The sequence below is a fragment of the Trichosurus vulpecula genome, chromosome 6 (assembly GCF_011100635.1).
Source record: "Trichosurus vulpecula isolate mTriVul1 chromosome 6, mTriVul1.pri, whole genome shotgun sequence".
NCBI lineage: Eukaryota > Metazoa > Chordata > Mammalia > Diprotodontia > Phalangeridae > Trichosurus > Trichosurus vulpecula.
Genome location: NC_050578.1, coordinates 215280017 through 215301756, shown reverse-complemented (window position 1 = coordinate 215301756; position 21740 = coordinate 215280017). Strand labels below are relative to the sequence as shown.

The following is a 21740-nucleotide window of genomic DNA, read 5'->3' as shown; positions in this document are numbered from 1 at the left end:
GAGAAAGGATCAGATTTCTACTGTTCGACTCCAGAGGGCAGAATATTAGCAGTGGAAAAAAGCTGCACAGAACTACATTTCATCAAAACTTAGGGAAAATGTTCCTAACAGTTAGTTAACCAAAAGTAGTATGGGCTGACAGACTAGCAGTGGGCTGAACCTAACTTGAAGCATTCAAGCAAAGACCAGATGGCCAGCTTTTGGTTATGGATCATAGGACCATAGAGGCCATCTAATCCAATCACCTCATTTTTAAAGATAAAGAAAATGAAACCCAGGGAACTTAAGTGATTTGCCCCAAGATCATTCAGGTACTATCAGAGTTGAAATTGACTCCAGTACCAATGGTCTTTTCACTGCATCACAATGCCTGCTAATATTGGGGGTATTCCTAGACTATATAGCCTCTAAATTTCCTTCCAATTCAAATTCTAGGAAAAAATGTTCACACAATATAGCAATGAATAAACAAAACTGAAAGGAACACAGAGAATACATTGTCATGACCATATTGGCTAAAAGTTCTGAATTGGTTTTTGTGTTGAAATTGTGTTTTATTATGGTTCCCCCACCCCAAACCCCAACAGCCCCACTAGTTATTATAGCAAATATATAAATAGCCAGTGTAAAGTAACAATAAATAGGAAACAGGAATTAAGAGTGTAAAGGGGAACATAGCAGCCACTTGCCCAAAAACTGACTCCTAAATTAATTAAGGTCATATCCAGTGACTATATGCTAAATTAGGAGAAACTAATTAGGCCTCAATATGCAGCTTTTTGGTCTCAATATCTGCCCCACAGATAAGCCACAGACATGCACAGTAAAACCAGAGAAAAGTTATGCAAATTAAGTAACCCAGGCCATTTAATATCCTGACTATATTTCTGAAAGTTTAGTTTAGGAGAAAAATCTCCTTACTCCCTAGTATCCTTCTGGTTAAGAGAATCTGAGTCAACTAAAGTAGGTGAATGAGAGTGAAGAGACCAAAAAAAGTACAACTTTAAGGGTAAAAACAAGAAAATGCTCATTTGAAAATAGCCTGAAAGCAGAATTAATATTATGCATTATTACATAATCAAATGTATACTACTTAGATGACAGAGAATTGGCCTCAGAATCAGCAAAATCTGAGTTCAAGGCACACCTCTGACATAAAATGGGCTGAGTAAATCATTTAACTGCTCAGTGCTTTCGATGATTCTATGACTACAAGTTGCAAATCAGTTATAAGATATGCTTTAGTAGAGTAAGTTTCTCATCAAGAGCTCTTTATACCAAGGAAATCACAGGCTCTCTCTAAAATTAAACTACACACACACACACACACACACACACAGACATACACAAACCCATACTCTCTCTTCTCTTTCCCTTTTCCTCCCATTTTTCTCCCTCTCCCATCCCCCTTTTATTCACCCATCTTCTTTCCTTCTCCTTCCTCTTCTTTTCTTCTCCCTCCTCCTATCTCCTTTTCCCTAGTACTGAACCATATAACCAAAGACCAAACTAGGTAAGTCTGGAGAGACTAATCACCAAGTTAACCACAGGGTATTAAGTTTTATAGCAACAAGAACTCCCAAAGACAATCTACTAAGGTATGGAGAAGTCATTATCTGTATCATCAGGAGTGACTGTAGTGACAAAATCACAGATCATCAAAGTACAGGGGGAAAAATGATCATTGTATGCAATACTTGATACAAAGAAATTCTAGGAAACTTTCACCAAAAAATTCCATTGCTCTTAGTAACCGAAACTTGAAAATTTGTTACTATTTTTAACTTTCCTTCAAATCCCTTCATCTAATCTCTCATCCAGTAATTGTTTTCTTCCATAGAAATGTCTATTGGATTTATTCCTTCCTCTCCATTCATAATGTCACCACAAGACCTGTGGTACAACATGTCTGGATTACTACTACAACCTTCAAGTTATCTTATCATGTCTATGCTAATGATTCTCAGATCTGCTTATCTAACCCTAACCTCTCTCCCAACCTCCAGATTTGAATCTCCAACTGCTTATGAGACATCTCAAACTGTCTCACAGGCATCTTGGACATGTCCAAAACTGACTTCATTATTTTCCCCAAAAAATCCTTCCTACCTTACAAATGTCCCTATTACTGTTAAGGATACCACTATCCTCTCAGTCATCCAGGCTCACAACTTAGGTGTCACCCTCAACGTCCCACTCCCACTCCTCATATCCAATCTGCTGCCAAGACTTGTGTAGTTTACTTTCATAACATCCTATTGACCTCCCTTACTCCTCTGACTGCCACCACTCTGGGTGCAGGCTCTCAATACCTCACACTTGGACAAATGTAATAGCTGGTGGATCTGCCTACCTCAAGACTTTCCCCACTCCAGTCCACCTTCCAGTCAGCTGACAAAGTAATCTTCCCAAAGGGCAAATCTGACCATATCATGCTCACCCTGTCCCATCAATAAACTCTAGAGTTTCTCTATCACCTCTAGGATCAAATATAAAATACTGTTTGGCATTCAAAGCCTTCATAACCTGCAATACCCCCATATAACTTTCCAATCTTCTCATACATTACACTTCCTTACCACACACTCTGAAATCCAGTGACACAGACCTCCTTGTTTCTCCAGCAAGACACTTCACCACCCCACTCCAAGCATTTTCTCTTGAATGCTCTCCCTCCTCATCTCCACTTCCTGGTTTCCTTGACTTCTTTCAAGTCCCAGCTAAAATCCTACCTTCTACAAGAAACCTTTCCCAATCACCCTTAATTATTTCCAATTTATCCTATATAGCTTGTTTGTCCAGTGGTTTGAGTATTGTCTCCCTCACTGGACTGTGAGCCCCTTTAAGGCAGGGACTATCTTTCGCCTTTCTTTTGTTATCTCCAGCATTTAGCACAGTGCCTGGAACATAGTTGATGATTAATAAGTGTTTATTGACTGACTGAATAACTTGTTGCCTCCCAGTTTCTCACCTCTGCAAACCATCCTTCTCACTGTACTACAGCCAGACTAAATCTCTCTATAATAACTTAGGATAAGGTCCAAATTCCTCAACCAACATTACAAGCCACTCATGATCTGGTCTCACTTTATGCAATTTATCTACCACTGACCAACACAGACCCTCTGCTCAAATTGGTCAGTCAACAAGTATTTATTAAGCACTCTGTATGGACCAGGTACTATACTAAGCAACGGAAATAGAAAGAAAGGTAAAAACAGTCCTTGCCCCAAAGGAACTCATATGACAAACAAGGAGACAATCATGAAAATAACCAGGTATATACAAGATATATACAAAGGGCATGGAAGGTCATCTCAAAGGAGAGATACTAGCTCCTGGGGGATCAGGAAAGACCTCCTAGAGTTCAGGAAAGTCAGGGATTCTGAAGGCAGAAGTGGGCAGAGAGAGCATTTCAAATATGGAGACCAGTCAGAGGTAATACAGGGAGATGGGCATGTCATGCTTATGGAACAACAAGTAGGGCAAAGTGGCTGTACCACAAAGAGTGTTAGCATGAAGAGAAATAAATGCAAGAAGACCGTCACAATAGGAATGGGCCAGGTTCTAAAGAGTATTGGAGGTCAAAGGCCTTTATATTTAATCCTGGAATTAATAGGGTCAGGGAAGAAGCAGCATGAAAAGATGTGCCATTTAGGGGAAATAACTTTGAAAGCGGAGTGGAGGATGGATTAGAATTGAGGAAGAGAGGTTATTTAGTAGGTTATTGAGCTTGTTCAGTTGAAAGGCTATTGAAGTAGTCCAGGTAAGAAGTGACGTGGGTCTAACTAGGGTAGTGATTTGTAAGAGAAGAAAGAAGGAGGTATATGCAAGGGAAAGAAATTATAAGACAGGGCAACAGATTCAATTTATGGGATGAGAGAGGAGTCAAAAATGACACCAAGGCGGAGAGCCCGGGTCACTGAGAGGATGGTGGTGCCCTTGACAGCAATAGGGAAGTTCAAAAGAAGGGAAGTTGGGGGGCATGGGGGAGGGAGAGGAAGATAATGAATTCTGTGGTAGGCACGTTAATTTAAGATGCCAATGAGACATCTAATTCAAGGTGTACAAAAGGCAGTTGGTAATGGGGAAATGGAGCTCAGGGAGGAGACTAGGGCTGGATATATTAATCTGGGAATCATTTCCACAGAGATGATGAGTGAACCCATGAGAGCTGACGAGATCATTAAGAAAGTACTGAGGAAAAAGAAAAAAAAAAAGCCCAGGCTAGTGCCTTAGGGGATACCCAGTTAGCAGGAGTGACATGGAAAGAGATCTAGTCAAGGAGACTAAGAAGGAGCAGTCTGACAGATAGGAGAACCAGAAAAGAGCAGAGTAACAAAAACCTAGAGAGGAGAGTGTATCCAAAAGAAGGTGAACAACAAGGTCAAATGATTCAGAAAGGTCAAGAAGGATGACGATTAAGAAAAGACCATAAGATCTGGCAATTAAGAAATCATTGGTAACATCTGGAGAGGTGAGTTTCAGATGAATGATGAAGTCAGAAGTCAGACTGCAGAGAGTTTAGAAGAAAGAGAGGAGAAGAAATGGGGGCACCTAAAGTACATTACTTTCTCACAGGCAGCCCAAAAGGGGAGAGATATAGCATGATTGCTAGTGGGATGGTCAGATTACATGACAGATTTTTAAGGATGGGAGAGACATGGAATATTTGTAGGCACCAAGGAAGGTGCCAGTAAATGGGAAGAAACTGAATATTTGAGACTTGGGATGACAGAGAGGATAATTTGCTACAGAAGACATGAGGGGATGAGTTCAAGCTGAAGGGCCAACTCTCCATCTGATACAGAAGTTTACAATGTATGTGACCAGTCATTTAACCTCACTGAACCTCAGACTCCTCAGATGGTTGCCTGGAAGACCTCTAAGGTCTCTCTCAGCTCTGATCTGATCCTGTGAGCTCCAATACTCAAGATTATAAGAAATGGATAGAAATATATAAGAACAAAAATCATTCCCAAATAGGTAAGTGGTCAAAGGAGAGGAATGGGCAGTTTTCAAAAGAAAAAATGTTATTAACAACTGAGAACAACTGAAGAGACCTTCAACCACATGAAAATTCAAATAACTAATAAGATACGTGTAGATTAAAACAACTCTAAAGTTTCACTTTCTCAGTTTGGCAAAGATGATAAACAATGAAAATTGTGTTGAGGGACCATGGGAAGACAGACATGCTAATACTCTGTTGGCAATGATCTGGCCCACTCACTCTAGCAAACAAATTGGAATTATACTAACAAAAGTCACAACACTGTACATATCCTCTGACCCAGTAAAACGACTACTACAGAAGGAAAGGTCCTATACATAAAGAAATATCTTTAGGAGCTCTTTCTGTGGTAGAAAAAGCTGTAAACAAAGTGAGTATCCCTTAAGTGGGAAATAGCTAAACAAATAGTGATATACAAAAACTTAATGGAATATTATCATACCATGAAAAGCGATAAATACTGAGAATTCTGGGAAACTTCAGAAGGCTTAAGTGAAATTACAAAGAACCAACAGAACAATTGTTTAAATGACTGCAAAAACTCTGACCAATGCAATGACCAATTGTGATTTCCAAGGACTTCTCAAGGCACAGAGATGGCACAGAGATAAATGGAATGAAGCCTTTGTGATTAGTCAACAGTCAGTTATTTATCAAGCACTTATTATATTATGTGTCAGTTACTATGTTAATCACTGAGGATACAAAGAAAGGCAAAAACACAGTCCCTGCCCTTGAGGAGCTCACACTCTAATAAGAGAGACACACCAAAAACTATGTACATCCAAGATATATGTGAAGTGTAAATGAGTAGTAATTTTAGAAGGAGCTAGCAGTGGGGGATACTGAAAAGGAATTTTGCAGAAGATGGGATTTAAGCCTAGTTTTGAAAGAAGCCAGGAAAATCAGGAGATGATAGTGAGGTGGCAGAGCATTCTAGTCATGAGGGAGAGCTAACCAGTGAAAAGGTAAACAAGATATGGAGTGTTGAGCATGAGCAACAGCAAGTATGACAGTGTTGCTGGATCATAAAATGGAGGAGAGTAAAATGAAACAAGACTGGAAAGGTGACAAGGGAATGGTGGTGAAGAGCTCTGAATGCCAAAAAAAGATTTTATATTTGATCTTAGAGGTGACAGAGAGCCACTGGAATTTACTGAATGGGGGGTAAAATAGTTAGACCTGCACTTTACAAAGATTTTGGCAGCTGAGTGGATGATATACTGGAGTAGGGAGGACAACCAGACAGTTATTGCAATGGTACAGGCATGACATACTGAGGGCTTGTACCAGGGTGGTGACTATGTAAATGGAGAGAAGGGGATGTATAGGAGAGATGTTGTGAAGGCAGAAACATCAAAACTTGGCAACAGATTAGATTAAGTGGGATAAGTGGGAGTGAGGAGTTGAGGATGGTGATATCTTCAACAGTAACATGGAAATTTGGAAGAAAGGAATGTTTTGGGGGAAAGATTATGAATTCTACATTAGACATATTGAGTTAGAGAAGTTAATGGGATGTCTAAGAGGCAACTGATGATGTAAAACAAAAGATCAGGAGAGAGACAAGGGTCTGATACATAGATCTGGGAATAATCTGTGTAAAGGTAGTAACTGAACCCATGGGAAATGATGAGATTACCAAAGAAGAAATTATAGAAAGAAAAAAATGGGAAACCCCTAGAGTAGGCATGTCCAACAAAGGAGATTAAGTAATGGTCAGACAAATAGGAGAAGAATCAGGAGAAAGCAGAGTCACAAAGACAGAGAAAAAGAAACTATCCAGGAAAAGACAGTGATTGACAATGTCAAAGTTTGGAAAGAAGTCAAGAAGGTTGAAGCCTGAGAAAGGGTCATTAGATTTAGCAATTAAAAGATCACTGGTATTAGGGGCAGCCCTGACTTGGGCATCACCCTATAACTTCAGATTTGATGTTAAGGTCATTTAATAGTTAACAAAAGGAGGTTTACTCAGCCCTAACATGGAAGGGATATTCAATGGGAATACAGTAACTCTTAAAAACCATCTGGTCAGTAGGGCAGTAATGCCTCATGAAGTCTTGAGACATCCATCACATCCAACGGGGCCCTTGTGTGGGTCTTGTTTCCTTGGGTAATCAGGAAGCCACCATCAATAAGAACAGAAGCTTACGAGGAAGCTGCGTCAATTAAGGCACATCAACTGAATGTTGTTCCCCATCCAATCAAGCCCCAACTTTGTCCCTTTTTAGGTTAGCTTAACCTGTGCAGGGGAGACCCTGATGGGTACTGGCCTTATCACAATGGTTACTTTGGAGGAAAGAGTTTCAGCTTCATGAAATCAGACTGAAGAGAACTTTGAAGAGAGCAAGAAGAGGGGGAATGGAGTAAACAGCTTTCTCAAGGGATTGAACCACAAAAGCGAGAAGAGATATAAGACAATACACAGGAATGGTAGGACCAAATAAGGGGTTTTCTAGGAGGGGGGAGGCATGGGTGTGTTTGTAGGAAGCAGGGAAGCAGCCAGTTGACAGTGAGAGTGGAGATGATAAAGGAGATAGACTTCTGAGAAGATGAGATCAATGGGATCAAAAGTGTATGTAAATGACTTTCTCTTGGCAAGGAGTAGGGCATCTTCTTCATGTGAGATAGTGGTGAAAGAGAAAGTAGGGGAAGATAACTGAGTGATGTGAGGAGGTAAGAAAAAGGAGCTCCTAATGAATGGCCTCAATTTTCTCAGCAACATTTGAGGCAAGGTGAGAAGGCAGAAGAAAGGGACTTCAAGAGAGGCTGGAAGAGGGATAAAAAGGTTTGGAATAGCCATTGTAGTGAATAGGACAGTAAATCAATTAGAAGGTTGAGTCTTGGCAATTCATGATAAAATAAAACTGGTTCACCAAGGGGTGAAAGAAGGTAAGTACATTCAGTGTAAAAGTTATGGCCTGTGAAAGAACTGAGGAATGAAATGAATGAAGGTAGCAATGGGATGAAGAACAAGGTTAGAGATCATAAAGCAGAGAGAAAGAACGAATGATAAAAGATTATAATTACTAACCTTCTTGAGGTTCCCAAAACAAAACACTCCATCAACATCCAACATTCCTCCAGGGGAAGCAAAAAATTGGGAGAAAATCTTTACAACTAGTATCTCTGATAAAGGCCTCATTTCTAAAATATACAGGGAACTGAGCCAAATATATAGGAATACAAGCCATTCCCCAATTGAGAAATGGTCAAAGGATATGAACAGGCAGTTTTCAGAGGAAGAAATTAAAGCTATCTATAGGCATATGAAAAAATGCTCTAAATCACTACTGATTAGAGAAATGCAAATCAAAACAACTCTTAGACACCACATCTCTCCTGTCAGATTGGCTAAAATAACAAAACAGGAAAATGATAAATGCTAGAGAGGATGTGGGAAAATTGGAACATTGTTGCATTGCTGGTGGAGTTGTGAGATGATCCAGCCATTTTGGAGAGTAATTTGGAACTATGCCCAAAGGGACACAGGAATGTTCATACCCTTTGACCCAGCAATACCACTTCTAGGGTTATATCCCAAAGAAATCACACAAGCGGGAAAAGGACCCATATGTACAAGGATATTTATAGCGGCTCTTTTTGTGGTAGCCAAGAATTGGAAATCAAAGGGATGCCCATCAATTGGGGAATGGCTGAACAAGCTGTGGTATATGAAGGTAATGGAATACTATTGTGCCATAAGAAATGGGGATGATACGGACTTCATAACAACCCGGAAAAACCTACATGACATAATGCTGAGTGAGCAGAGCAGAGCCAGGAGAACACTGTACACAACCACAGATATATGGATTCCATGAGGACCAACCCTGACAATCTTCACTCTTCTCAGCAACACAAGGTGCAGGCACAACTCCAAAGGACTCACGATGGAGAATGCTATCTACATCCAGAGAAAGAACTATGAAGTTTGAATGCAGATTGAGGCACACTTCATGCTCGCCTTTTTCTCTTCTCTTCTCTTTTGTTTTTGTTTTTGGGTTGTTGTTTTTTTTTGGTCCTGTTTCTTCTTTCTCATGATTCATTCCATTGGTCATAATTCTTTTCCGCAACTTGACTAGTGTATAAATTAATTCAATGCGAAGTCATTCGTGGTAGTTATATGAGATTCCATGCTGTCTTGGGGAGGGAGGGGGGAGGGAGGGGAAAAAATCTAGAACTCAAAATTATGTAGAACCATCTGTTGTAAACTAAAAATAAAAATAAATATTAAAAAAAATTAAAAATAAAAACAAACCATTCCTCCAGGAATCTTCTCTGGCTGTCTCTTAATGCCTGTAAGGTACTCCCTCCTCAATTCTATCCCCTAGCTTCCCTGGCCTCTTTCAAGTCCCAACTAAAATCCCACCTTCTACAGAAAGCCTTTCCCAATTCCTCTTAATTCTAGAGCCTTCCCTCTGTTGATTATCTCTTATTTATCCTGTATATAGCTTGTTTGTACACATTTGTTTGCATGTTGTCTCCCCAATTTGACTGTGAGCTTCTTGAGGACAGAATTGTTTTTTCCCTTTCTTCTTTTATCCCTGGCCTATAGCACAGAACTTAGCACATAGCAGGCACTTCATCAGTGCTTATAGATTGACTGACAAATTAATTTCAGAGCTCATGAACATGGAAATGGAACACTTGCTGGTGATGGCAAGATCAAGGGTATAATTATTTCTTTGTGTAACTGAGATCAAGTGGAGAAGCAGGTTATGGGGATTGAGTAAGTAGGAAATTAGGGTGCTTGAGAGAATATCTATCTATCTGCCTATCTATCTATTGAAGTCCTCTAGTACAGGGACAAGAGTTGGAGTGGAAAAACTATGAGCCAGGCACTGAACTCACTGAGGAAGAAAGAAGGAATATTCTGGGGGCTGTAGATAATAGCTACAAAAATCTTGACTGAATTATATATTTTGATTGAATGAACCTCAAATAATGGTAGAGTAGTTTACTGAGATGTGATCTGATGCTTTAAAAAAAAAGGCATACATAATAGTTCCTAACTAATTATTACAGACATTGAAAAGAGAAATTGCATAGGAGATTTTATCAGAAAGCTGTATACCCAGAAAAGAAAATGGGCATGATAAGACAACTGACTGCCAGCCCAAGTGTTCCCCCCACTATCCAAACAATGTCAAGACTACTAGAGGAAAGTCCTTAACATGTTGGATAAACCTCCTGTGGAGAACTGATGGAAGGTCATGGACAAGATTCACAGAAGATGAAATGGCATGGATGGATGCAATCTGTATCACTGGAAGGAATGCTTTATATCAGTGAGAGCCCAGGTCTATAAAGTCAATCAGAAAGCATGTACTACATTCCTGCTGTATGCCAGATACAGTGCAGGCACTCAGAATACAAAGACCATGAGGCAGTATGGAATAGGAAAATGAGCACTGGAGATGTGACTGCACATTTACTAGCCAAATGACCTTGGACAAGTCTATAAAAGTAGAGGAGGAATACACCCAGCACATTGATAAAGATCATAAAATATTCCAAGTCAATGTTGGAAGGACTGCAGAAAAGACATACATGCCAATGCACTATTGGTGAGCTGAGAATTGATCCAACCATTCTGGATACAATTTTAATCTCTGCAACAGCAACAACAAAATGATTAAAATGTCCATAGCCCTTTGACCCAGAGATCTCATGGCAAGAATATATATATAAAGATATCAAAAACAGAAAGGTTCATATACATCAAAATAATTATAGCTTTTTTGTGGAAGCAAAGAACAAGAAACAAAATAGATGTCTATCAACTGGGGAATGGTTAAACACATTGTGGTATAGGAATGTAATAGAATATAAATTGGGTCACAAGAAACTATGAACAGGGAGAAATCAGGAATAAAAGAGTTCCATGAACTGATACAGGGTAAAATAAGCAACAATAAAAGAATAAATGAAAAAGAACAATGAAAACAATGTACACAATAATTACAATGTAAACAAAAACTATCCATAATTGGAATGATCAAGAAGTTTTGGCCCTGAAAAGAAGAGGAAATGCACCTCCCTCCCTTAGTTGTGAAGATGGAGGGCTACGGATGTGAAATAACACACAAACTATCAGACACAGTTAACGTGTTGGTTGATTTTGTTGAAATACTTGTTTTCTTTTCTTTTAATCTTCATAGTATAACATAAGGGATGAATAATGATGAGAAAGAAATATTCAGAAATGAAATACAAATACCATAAAGTAAAAAATTAAAAATTGGAGGAAGAGGAATTAAGTCCTGACTAGATGGTCTAATAAGTTCCTTCCAGTTCTAACGTTCTGATTTTAAGGAGAAAAACCCTGACACAATGAAACGTGAAGGAAGAAGAGACTGAAAAAAGAATATTTCATCAATCAATCAACCAACAATTAGTCGACTAGCATTTATTAAGTGTCTACCATGTGCTATGAGCTGGAGATATAAAAAAAAAGGCAAAAAATAAAACCAGCCGTTGCTCTTAAGGAGCTCAAAGTATAACGAGGAAGACAACATGAAAATAATTACATACAAATAAGATATATGCATTATAAATTGGGGGGAAGGATACAGTCTTGGAGGGAAGGCACCAACATCAAGGAGGACTGGAAAAGGCTTCTTACACAAAGTGGGGCTTTAGCTGAGATTTCAAGGAAGCCAAGGAAGTCAGGAGGATGAGAGGAGGAGGGAGAGTTCCAGGCATGGAAATAACTAATAAAAATATTAGAAGAGAAAAAATGGAAAGTTTAAGGAATAAAAAGGAGACCAGTATTAATGGATCAAAGAGTACATGGAGGGGAATAACATGTAAGAAGACTGGAAAAGCAGGGGGATGGGGGTAAGGAACAAGTTATGAAGGACTTTAAAAGCCAAACAGGGGATTTTATATTTGATTCTAGAGGTAAGAGGGTGCAACTGTGAGTTTACAGAATTGAAGAGGTGAATAATATGATCAGATCTGTGCTTTAAGATGATCAATTTGACAGCTGAGTGAAGGATGGATTAGAGATGTAGCAAAGTGAATGTTTTCAATGGAATGCTTTCATGATAGGCCTGTCATTTTCCATACACATGTATCTCTACTGTTACCAATGCTAGTTTCATATATACTACTTCTGAAAACAAAGTGGCAAAAAAAATTCGATTTTTGCTCAAAGGGATTCAGCAACTACTTTTATATTTGTATAATACTTAGAAGATAGACATTTCTAATAACATATGTAATGAGCTTTAATGTCAAAGTAGATTAAAAATGAGTTTTTAATCAGACTTTGCTTTTATCCTAAAGACTTTTGAAGCTCTTAAATTATTAGCTCTTAGGTTCTCTCTACGGCTAAGAACAAAATTATTTTTATATAAACCATCTATTGGCTCACACAAACATTTTAAGACCTATAAATTGATGCAATAAAAATTTCATAAGTCTGTCTCCAAATTCACCAGAATTTAAACAATTACACTAAGCTACTCACACACTAAACAAATTGTTCATAAATGACACTAAAACTATAAAATTGGAAAGAATCTTAGAGGTTTTCTAATCCAACTTCTACTCACTCCAACCACGAATTCACTCATTCATTAGAGCTAACTTATATTGTGGGAAGAATATTGGATTGGGAGTTAGAATACCTGGGGTCAAATCCTACCTCTGTTGATTATTACCTTAGATATGTCATTTCTTCTCTCTGAGCTTCAATTTCCTCATCTACAATATGGGAGAGGGAGGCACAGAGAAGGTTCAATTAGATGAGCTCTAAGGTTCTTTCCAAGTCTAAATCTATGATCCCATGAATGTGTAAGAACTTAGTGTTTACAGAGAGCACTGTCCTAGGCACTGGGGAAAATACAAAACTGTGATGAGACACAGTCCCTGCCTTCCTAGTTAACTTACAGTCTAGCAGGGAGAAAAGATATCATCAGAGATAAAAGAGAGTTCAAAAGTAAAGTGCTAGAAGAGGATAAAAGGGAAAGATCATTATGAACTAAATCATTATCAAACTGCTCTACATCATGCCCTTTCCATTCCTGCCTTCATCCCCACCTACTTCCCACTGAAAACTTGGACTTGGCCCTGGGAACCCCTACAGGCTGTGAGAGATGAGCTTTCACCTTATCTTGTACTGAACCAAGCCTCCAACCTCATTTCCAGGCCACCAGCTCCAAATCCATGACCTTTCACCTTTGCCTTTTTCCAGATCATCTTTATGTACCATCTTCACCCACCAGAATATAAACTCCTTTAGAATACAGGCTGACTTGTATTGGCTTGATTGTGTTTAGCAACCCAATGCTCAGCACAGTGATGGACACATAGTAAGTTCTTAATAAATTATCTAAGTATCAAAAAAATCTTATACATGGATTTTACAAATAAATCCACACACAGATAACAATAACTTCCTTACCTAACATGCTACAAAATTCTTTGCCACCCAATTCTTGATAAATTGGAGGCCTACGTTTGATTTCTCACAAAATGCTCTAGACCACTACTAATACGACTTCAATCAATCAACAAGTAGATATTACATGCCTAATAAGTACTAGGAAGTAGGGATATAAATGCAAAGAAAGAAACAATCCCTCCTCTCAATGAGCTTACATTCTAATAAAGGTACCTATAAAGATATTCACAGCATAAATATCAAGTGAACAAATACACAAAACATACATCTAGTTATATATTTACATGTGCACACACATATGAAGTAGGTAAATACAAGGTATTAAGGGGGGAAGGCACCAGCAGTTGGGGAGATCAGAAAAGGCTTCATGCAGAAGACGGTGACTAAGACACATTTTAAAGGAAAAGAGGTAGTACTCGATAAGGCAGAGGTAAGGAGAAAATGTATTCTGACCCTGGGGTAATAGTCAGTACAAAGACTCGGGAAACAAAGATAGTGTGCTGTGAGTGAGAAATAGAGAGCAGACAATTTGGCTGGATCACACGGTATGAGAGGAGGAAATGATGTCCAATGAGTCTAGAAAGGTAGGCTGGGGTTAGGTTGTATGGGGCTTTCAAAGTTAAATAGAGTTTATATTTTATTCTAGGGACAGCAGAAAGCCAATGGAGTTGAATGTTGGGTCATAATGGTCAGATTTGTGTTCAAGGAAGATTACTTTGGCAGCAGTGTGTAGGATGGACTACAGCAGTGAGAGACTTGAGACAGGAAACCCGATTAGGAGGGTGATGCAACAATGTATCTGAGAAATGATAAGGGCTTGAACTAAGAGGTAGCTAGCTGTTTGAGTGGAGACACAGGTCAATGGAAGAGACCCTGTCAAAGAAGAAAAGGCAAGATTTGGCAAAGCATTGGTTATGCAGGGTAAAAGAGAGTAAGAAGCTGAGAACAAAGCTAAGAATAGGAACCTACGGCACTGGAAGGATAGTAGCACCTTCAGCAAAAATAGTCTGGAAGTCTGGAAGAAATAACAGTTTGGGGAGAAAAAGAATAAGTTCGGTTTTAGAGGGCAGCTAGGTGGCGCAGTGAGTAGATCACCAGCCCTGGAGTCAGGAGGACCTGAGTTCAAATGCGGTCTCAGACACTTGACACATGTACTAGCTGTGTTACCAAGTCACTTAACCTCAATTGCCCTGCCAAAAAAAAACAACAAAAACAAACAAACAAAAAAACATATCTCTAGGACATTCAGTTTGAAATGTCCAATATCTATAAGTAGTGACCAAGGATGGAAGCTTGGGGGAAGAGACTGAGGGTGGATACTGAGATATGGGAACATTCTACTCAGAAATGAGTGTTCACCTGCTGGGAACTGGTGAGGTTACCAAAAGAAAGAGCTGGATGAAGAAAAGAGGACTCAGGATAGGACCCTAGGAAACATCCAGAGTTAAGGCCCATTATGCAAATGAGAAGGCAACAAAAGAGGCTAAATATTCCCAAATAAAGAATCATGAATATATAGAGAGAAGAGAATATCCAGGAGAAGATGGTCAACATATCAATGCAGCAAAAAAGTAAAAAAAAAAAAAGATTAGGATTGAGAAAAAAAGGACTATTATATTTAACAATTAAGAAATTACTGGTATCCCCAGAGAGAGCAGTTTTATTTGAATGATGAGGTCAACAGCCAGATTAAAAAGGGTTGAGGAGGATGGGGAAAGGAAGTAGAGGCATTGAGTAGAGGCCAGAGTTGTCACACCAACCCAAATAAGATTAAAATAAAATTGGGAAATGTTTAACAAAATAAATAAAAATACCATATAACATAGATAATGTTAATTTGTGGTTTTCTAAGTCCACATGCCTCCAGCAAGTTCCATTTGAGTTTGACACAGGCCCAGACAACTCTTTCAAGGAATCTGGCTGAGAAAAGGAGAGACAGACAATGACAGCTTGAGGAGAGACTGAGGGGTTTTTTAGTAAAGGGTTTTGTTTGTTGTTTTTTTTTTTAAGGATGGGGGAGACTTGTCCACATTTGAAGGAAGAAGGGAAGGAATCAGTTGATAGGGACAGATTGAAGATTCAAGAAAAAGTGGGAATGTTCACAATGCATCTGAGGAAGAAAATGGGAAGGAGAAGGTTTCCATCAATTGGGGAATGACTGAACAAATTACAGCATAAGAATGTAATTTAATACTATTTTGGTGTAAGAAATGTTAAAAGGGACAGTTCCAGTTAACCTGGAAAGACTTGTATGAAATGATACAGTGATGTGAGCACAACCAGGAAAACAATTTATACAACAACAATATTGGAAAAATAATAAGTTAACCTTTACATAAATAGCACTTTAAGGTTTCAAAGTACACATGTTATCTCATTTGATCTTTCCACAAGCCTGGGAGGCAGATATTATTATCCCCATTTTACTGATAAGGAAACTGAGGCTGTAAGAGATTAAGTGATTTGCCCAGGGTCACACAGCCAATAAATATTTGAGGAAGGACTTGAACTCAGGTCTTCTTGAGGAAAACTACGGCACTCTTACATAGTGAACCACCTAGTTGCCTCCAAACAAATCTGAAAGGCCTAAGAATCCTAAATCATGACCAATAATCAATCATGATTCCAGAGGACTAAAGACAAAGCATGTCAGCCACCTCATGACAGAAAGGTGATGGACTCAGGGTACAGAGTGATGCATAATTTGTGGATGTGACCAACGCTGGAGGTAGGTGAAAGGGAGGAAAAAAAAGATTTTTGTTCATTGAAAAAGATAAAATTTAATTTTTAAAAAGGATTATGAGAGAGGAAAGAATCAAATATATATGTAGAGATTGGGAGTGGCAAGAAAAAGGGCCATCTCTTTGTCAGAGATTGGGGGAAAAGAGGAGAGCATGACATAATGTCACGGGGTTTTGAAATGAAGAATATGAAAGATGAGTTCATGTTGAATGGTCTCATTTTTGTTTCAGTAAAGTTAGAGACAAGGTCCTCAGCTGAGAAGGAGTTGGGTGGAGGAGGCTTGAAGAAGAAAGAAAAGGTTTAGAATAGTTTCTGTGGGGAGTGAGATAGAGAATCAATTAAGGAAGAATAAAAAGACTGCCTTGCTTCAGTAAAGGCTCAAATATGAATTTGTAATGTATCCAACCAGGACAGTTGTGGGTTCAGAAGCTCATAAGGAGCAGAAGAGGCAGATGGTAGGAATAATTTGGGGATAATGTTTAGAAAGAGAAGAGGAGTGACAGGACAAGGGGAGCAAGAGAAGAGAGGCAGCAGGACAAGGGAATCAACCCTACGCACCTATTTAGGCAACGGTCATAAATATTCTGAGCGCCATAGTATAAAAAACACTGAATTTCAAATCAGAACACCTACATTCAAATCTGCTACTTACTACCATATAATGGAGGCAGTGTGGTCCAGTAGAAAGGCATCAGAGGACTTGTATTTGATTCTCAGTTTTGTCACTTACTACCTATGTGACCTTAGGCATAGTTCTTAAGCTCTCTGTAATTTCGACTTCCTTATCTGTAAAATGAGAAGGATGGACCAGCTGATGTCTAAGGTGCCTTTCTGCTTGAAATCCCTGTCCATGAAAAGTACATACACATAAAGAGCCTCTGTTTACTCATCTATGAGATGAAGAGGTTGAACTAGATGATCTCTCCCCTGGAGCCAAGTAGAATAAATCTGATTCCTCTTCCACAGGGCAGCCTTTCAAATATTTGAAGTCATCAATTATGTCCCTCCTAGTCTACTAGTCTAGACTTTATCCTATAAGGGGGAGGTGAAAAGGAAGGAACACAACTGAAGGCTTTTGAGCACAAGCAAAATATGTGCAAGTATTTGAAGAAAAATAATCTAACGATACCTACTGGATTGGAGAGAGAGAATTTTGGAGGCAGACAGACCTGTCAGGAGAGTATTATAAGTCTAGACATGATACACAGCATGAGGTGATGAGGATTTATGATGATGGTGGTAGTGAAAATGAAAAGGACATCTGGAAATGACTTTGCAAAAGGAAGAATGAACATATCTGGTTAATAATCATGAGTAAAAGAGAAGAGTTAAGAATGACAATAAAGTTTCAAGGCTGCAGGCCTGGGAATGGTGGTTCCATTGACAGAAACAGTTGTGTGGGAGAGGCTCGTTTGGGGAATAATGAGTTTGGTTTTAGACACTGAATTTAAGGTGATGGTAGGACATATAGACAATAATGCATGTATAACTGGATGTTCAAGACTGGCATTCAAGAGGAATTTGGTCGGGATTAGAGATGTATATTAGAAGTCCTGTTAGAGGCAACTTTTAAAAAACCTGTAATTATTATTTGTTTCACTGGGAGAAATTTCAGATTACAAGTAAACATAATTGCTTATAAGCAACTAACTAAAGACAGCTAACTTCATTGTTCTATTTTTCCCACTTAAAAATGTATTTTCCAAAAATAAAAATTTAAGAGAACCACCTTCAAGTCAGTCACAAGGTACTTATGTCCCCAGGGCAGGTGAGTGAACAATGCCACTTATATGAACCCACTGATAGATCTAGATAAGGAAAAGTGATTTCATTTTTGTAAAACCTGTTTTCCTTTCCCTGACTCCTATACTTTACCTTCAGTTTCCAAAATATTTACTGGAATTTGGTAAAGCCAATTGTTTTCAGGAGGAAAGGTAAGATTAAGAAAAAACATTTTCTCAACTAAGGGCGTAGAGGGAGGAAGGGGAGAGAGTTGGGCCCATGATTTCATTGACATAGGGAATAAACTGATGCTTGCAATTTACAGTGTTAGAGAATTGCCTAGGACACTGAGAAATTCAACTGCTTATCCTGATCATGTGATCCTTTCTAAATTTTAGTTTAAAATGAAGGAGATAAAATTGGCATCTAAAAATGTGTAACAGGGTCACTTAATTTTTTGTACTTTTAACTTGATGGGGATTATTTATACTACAAAGCAAAATTTCAATGATGTTGGTAAGCAGAAAAAATTACAACTGAATTATGAATAACTTTCATATGGAAAATAAAAAAGAATTTTATTTCCTTGCTTTAGAAATTTCTGAAAAGGCTCTAAAGTGACACTATTATCCTTGCCCAGTTTAAGCATTTCTGTAGCACCTTGCACTTGAAAGCAGTATATAATTACTGCAAATGTATCATTCCAATTTTACCAGTCTATATGTTCCTCTTTCCATTCTACATTTTTGGCCAGTAATGAAAACTGGAAAAGGGCCACCCCATTTCTAACACAATAAAATCTTCACTTAGATAGCAAAACAGCACTGGTATGATGCAATCGACTTCAAGTGGGCTCTAAACAACTAATTACAAATGAGGACATTCACTTAATATTCTTTAACCTAGTAACATAGAATCTAAAAGTCTAAATCAAATAAGACATTCCACAGTAATCAAAACTGACACTATATGGATGAATCCTCCAACTAAAACCTTGCTCAAAGTAAACAAAAGCCAACTTGAGCCAAAACTGGAAAACCACTACTAATCTAACTACTTTTTTCACAAATATCACTCACCCACAAAAATATCTGGCTTTTACTGGAACCAAAATTATAACTTTTCTTTCAGGAAACAACCCTGCCCAAAGCAAGGGGCATCACTCTCATGTGTAGCAGCAACAAGAATCAAAGAGATCCCCTCAACTGTATTTCATTACACCAGAGGAGCCTAATGTCACAATTAACTTTCTTAAATCTTCCCTCATTACTGTTTCTCCCTCAAAAAATTACACCTCAGGGACACTCAGGTGCTTGCCTCTATCCAGCAGGCACCACCTACAAAACAGGGAACCTGAGGGTCACACTACTCTTCTCAAATTTTCCTGAAAGCTTTTTCCTTCCCTTCAGCGTTCAGGTCAGCTATTACTTCCTTCAGGAAAACTTCCCTCTTCACTAACCCAGCTACAGAGGATCATTCTTTCCTCATATTTTCTTAGAACCTTTTTTCTCATTTCTCCTTCACTTTTATTATATTCTACCTTGTAGTATACTTGTGTACTTTCCTGATCTCCATAGATTTTAAGCTCCTTGGGGCCCAGGAAGTGTTGTTTTTGTACTCATTAATCATTGTACTCCCAGGGCCTAGCTTATAATTGGTACTTCATAAACTTTAATCTGCAGGACAGACGTCTAAAGTTTGCAGGCTTCCTTTCAGATCCTGCTCTAATTTAATGAAACCTCCCCCCTTTTTCAAATATTGATGTTTTTCTTCCCCAAAAATCAATGGCCACTGCCACCTCCTCTACTCTCTCTCCACAAATTACTCTATGCTCCTATTCCTAAAGAAAACTGTACCCTTTATGAGTCCCTGAACCCACGAAAGCCCCACTTTCCTAAAGTGTAAAATGAGGGGCAGCCAGGTGGCTCCGTGGATAGTGTCAAGCTTGATCTAGAGTCAGGAAGACTCATCTTCCTGAGTTCAAATCTGACCTCAGACACTTAACAGCTTTGTGACCCTGGGCAAGTCACTTCATCCTCTTTGCCTTAGTTTCCTCATCTGTAAAATGAGCTGGAGAAGTAAATGGCAAACCACTCCAGTATCTTTGCCAAGAAAACTCTAAATTGGGGGCGTTGAGAAAGGCACTGGGGAAACTATGGAACAACAAAACGAGGAGACTGGACCAAATGGCCTCCGAGGTTACTTCCAACTCTAGATTAATGATCTGTAGATGTAAAAGGTTAGTCCCAACACCATTCCACCCCAATTCTGTCTTCTCCCAAATCCATCTCTGGAATCCTCATTTTTCCTAACACAGACAATGAATGGCCTTTATCTTCCCCCAACCCCAAACAAAAGAACCCCAAACCCTACTTCCCAGTCCCATTCCTATGCACCAGATGCCTCCACCCTTATTATAGCCACTACTGCAATTACTTGGCCCTACCCGGATGATCTTCACCTCCTCACCTTCCAGCCATGGGGACCAAGGGTCCTACGTTCTCCCACCAGTGACACAGAGGCCCCAATCCTACCCTGGGAAGACCCTCTCCAGAGTCCCCCGGCTATGCGATCTGGCATTCCCTGAACCAGCCTCCTCCCCCCAAAGCCCTGGTCCACCTTGCCCTGACATTTCTCCAGGGCTTTGGGATTTTTGAAGGGCCTTCTCCACCCCAACCCAGAGAAGTGGTCAAAGACAGGGTGATTTGCCCCACTCGTGAGAACCCCATGACTGGCTTCCATCCCGCCGCTCCCCGGCCCTGGTACTTTTAGCCCAGAAGCCCCTAGACCCAACCCACAAGCGCAGTGTCCCATACACTGTGTCACACATACACAGTGACACACAGTGTCAGCGTCTCCCACAGCCTGACACAGGGTCCCACACAGTGTCGGCGTCCCGGCCGGCGCCAGCGTTCCCCCGGCTCCCAGACGCTCGCTCGCTCACCTGAAGCGGCCCCCGCAGTGCTGGCACTGGTCGCCCACCCAGCCGGCCGGGCAGACGCACTGGCCCGTGCCCGGGTTGCAGCGGCCGCCGTTCACGCAGGGCCGGTCGCACTCCTTGGCCTCGGCCGCGGCCGAGCCCGACGCTACGGCCCCCGGCGCCGCCGCCTCGGCCGCCCGGGGCAGGGGCAGCGGCAGTAGCAGCAGCAGCAGCAGCGGCAGCAGCGGCGCCGCCGGGGGCCGCACGAGCGGCCGAGACCCCGGCCCCGGCGCTGGCCGCCCGCTCCTCGCCCTCGCCCGCCCTGTCACCACCGCCGCCGCCGCCCGGCCCCGGCCCGGACCCCGGCACTGCGGCAGGGGCCTCCGCGTCCTCTCGGTGCTCGCCGCCGCCGCCGGACCCTTCCTCTGCCTTCCCTCGGCGGCCGCCGACACCATCTTAGGGGGGCAGAGACGGCTTCCCCCTCTCGTCACACACACAGACACACACACTCGCCCGGACCCGCTTCGCCTTCTCCCGGACTAGACGAGACGGACGGTGGCCCGCTCGGTCAGAGCCGAGGGGGAGGGAGAAGGGAGGGAAAGGGGAGGATGGTGGAGGGGAGGGAGGGAGGGAGGAGCTAAGACAGGAGAAGCGGGGCGGGGGAAAGCGCCTGGGGCGTGCGCACTGGAGGCTCTAGGCGCCGTGGTAGGAGGGGCCGGCCAGAGCCCCGGCTTCCGCGTGGCCGGGGGCGCGGCGTCAGCGCTGGCAGCGGGGTCCCAGGGCCTCTTCGGGGGGTCCCGCGCGCTCCCCTTGGTGTGCCCCCGACGCGAGCTCAGGCCTCGCTCCCCCCACCCTCCCCCGGGAGTCTGGCAACACAGTCTAGGTGGCCGTGGCCGGCAAGCTGAGGGGGCGCCCCGGCCCACAGACGG

At 40.9% G+C, this 21740-nt stretch overlaps 1 protein-coding gene across 1 annotated transcript in view; it reads right to left on the bottom strand.

Annotated features, from left to right (window-relative positions):
* ATRN (attractin) overlaps positions 1–21266 on the bottom strand; it is a 243133-nt gene extending 221867 nt beyond the window's left edge. Inside the window, exon 1 of the mRNA XM_036764167.1 lies at positions 20836–21266. Within this exon, the coding sequence (XP_036620062.1) occupies positions 20836–21266 (431 nt within the window). The remainder of the gene's footprint in view (positions 1–20835) is intronic.
* Positions 21267–21740: the final 474 nt, after the last annotated feature.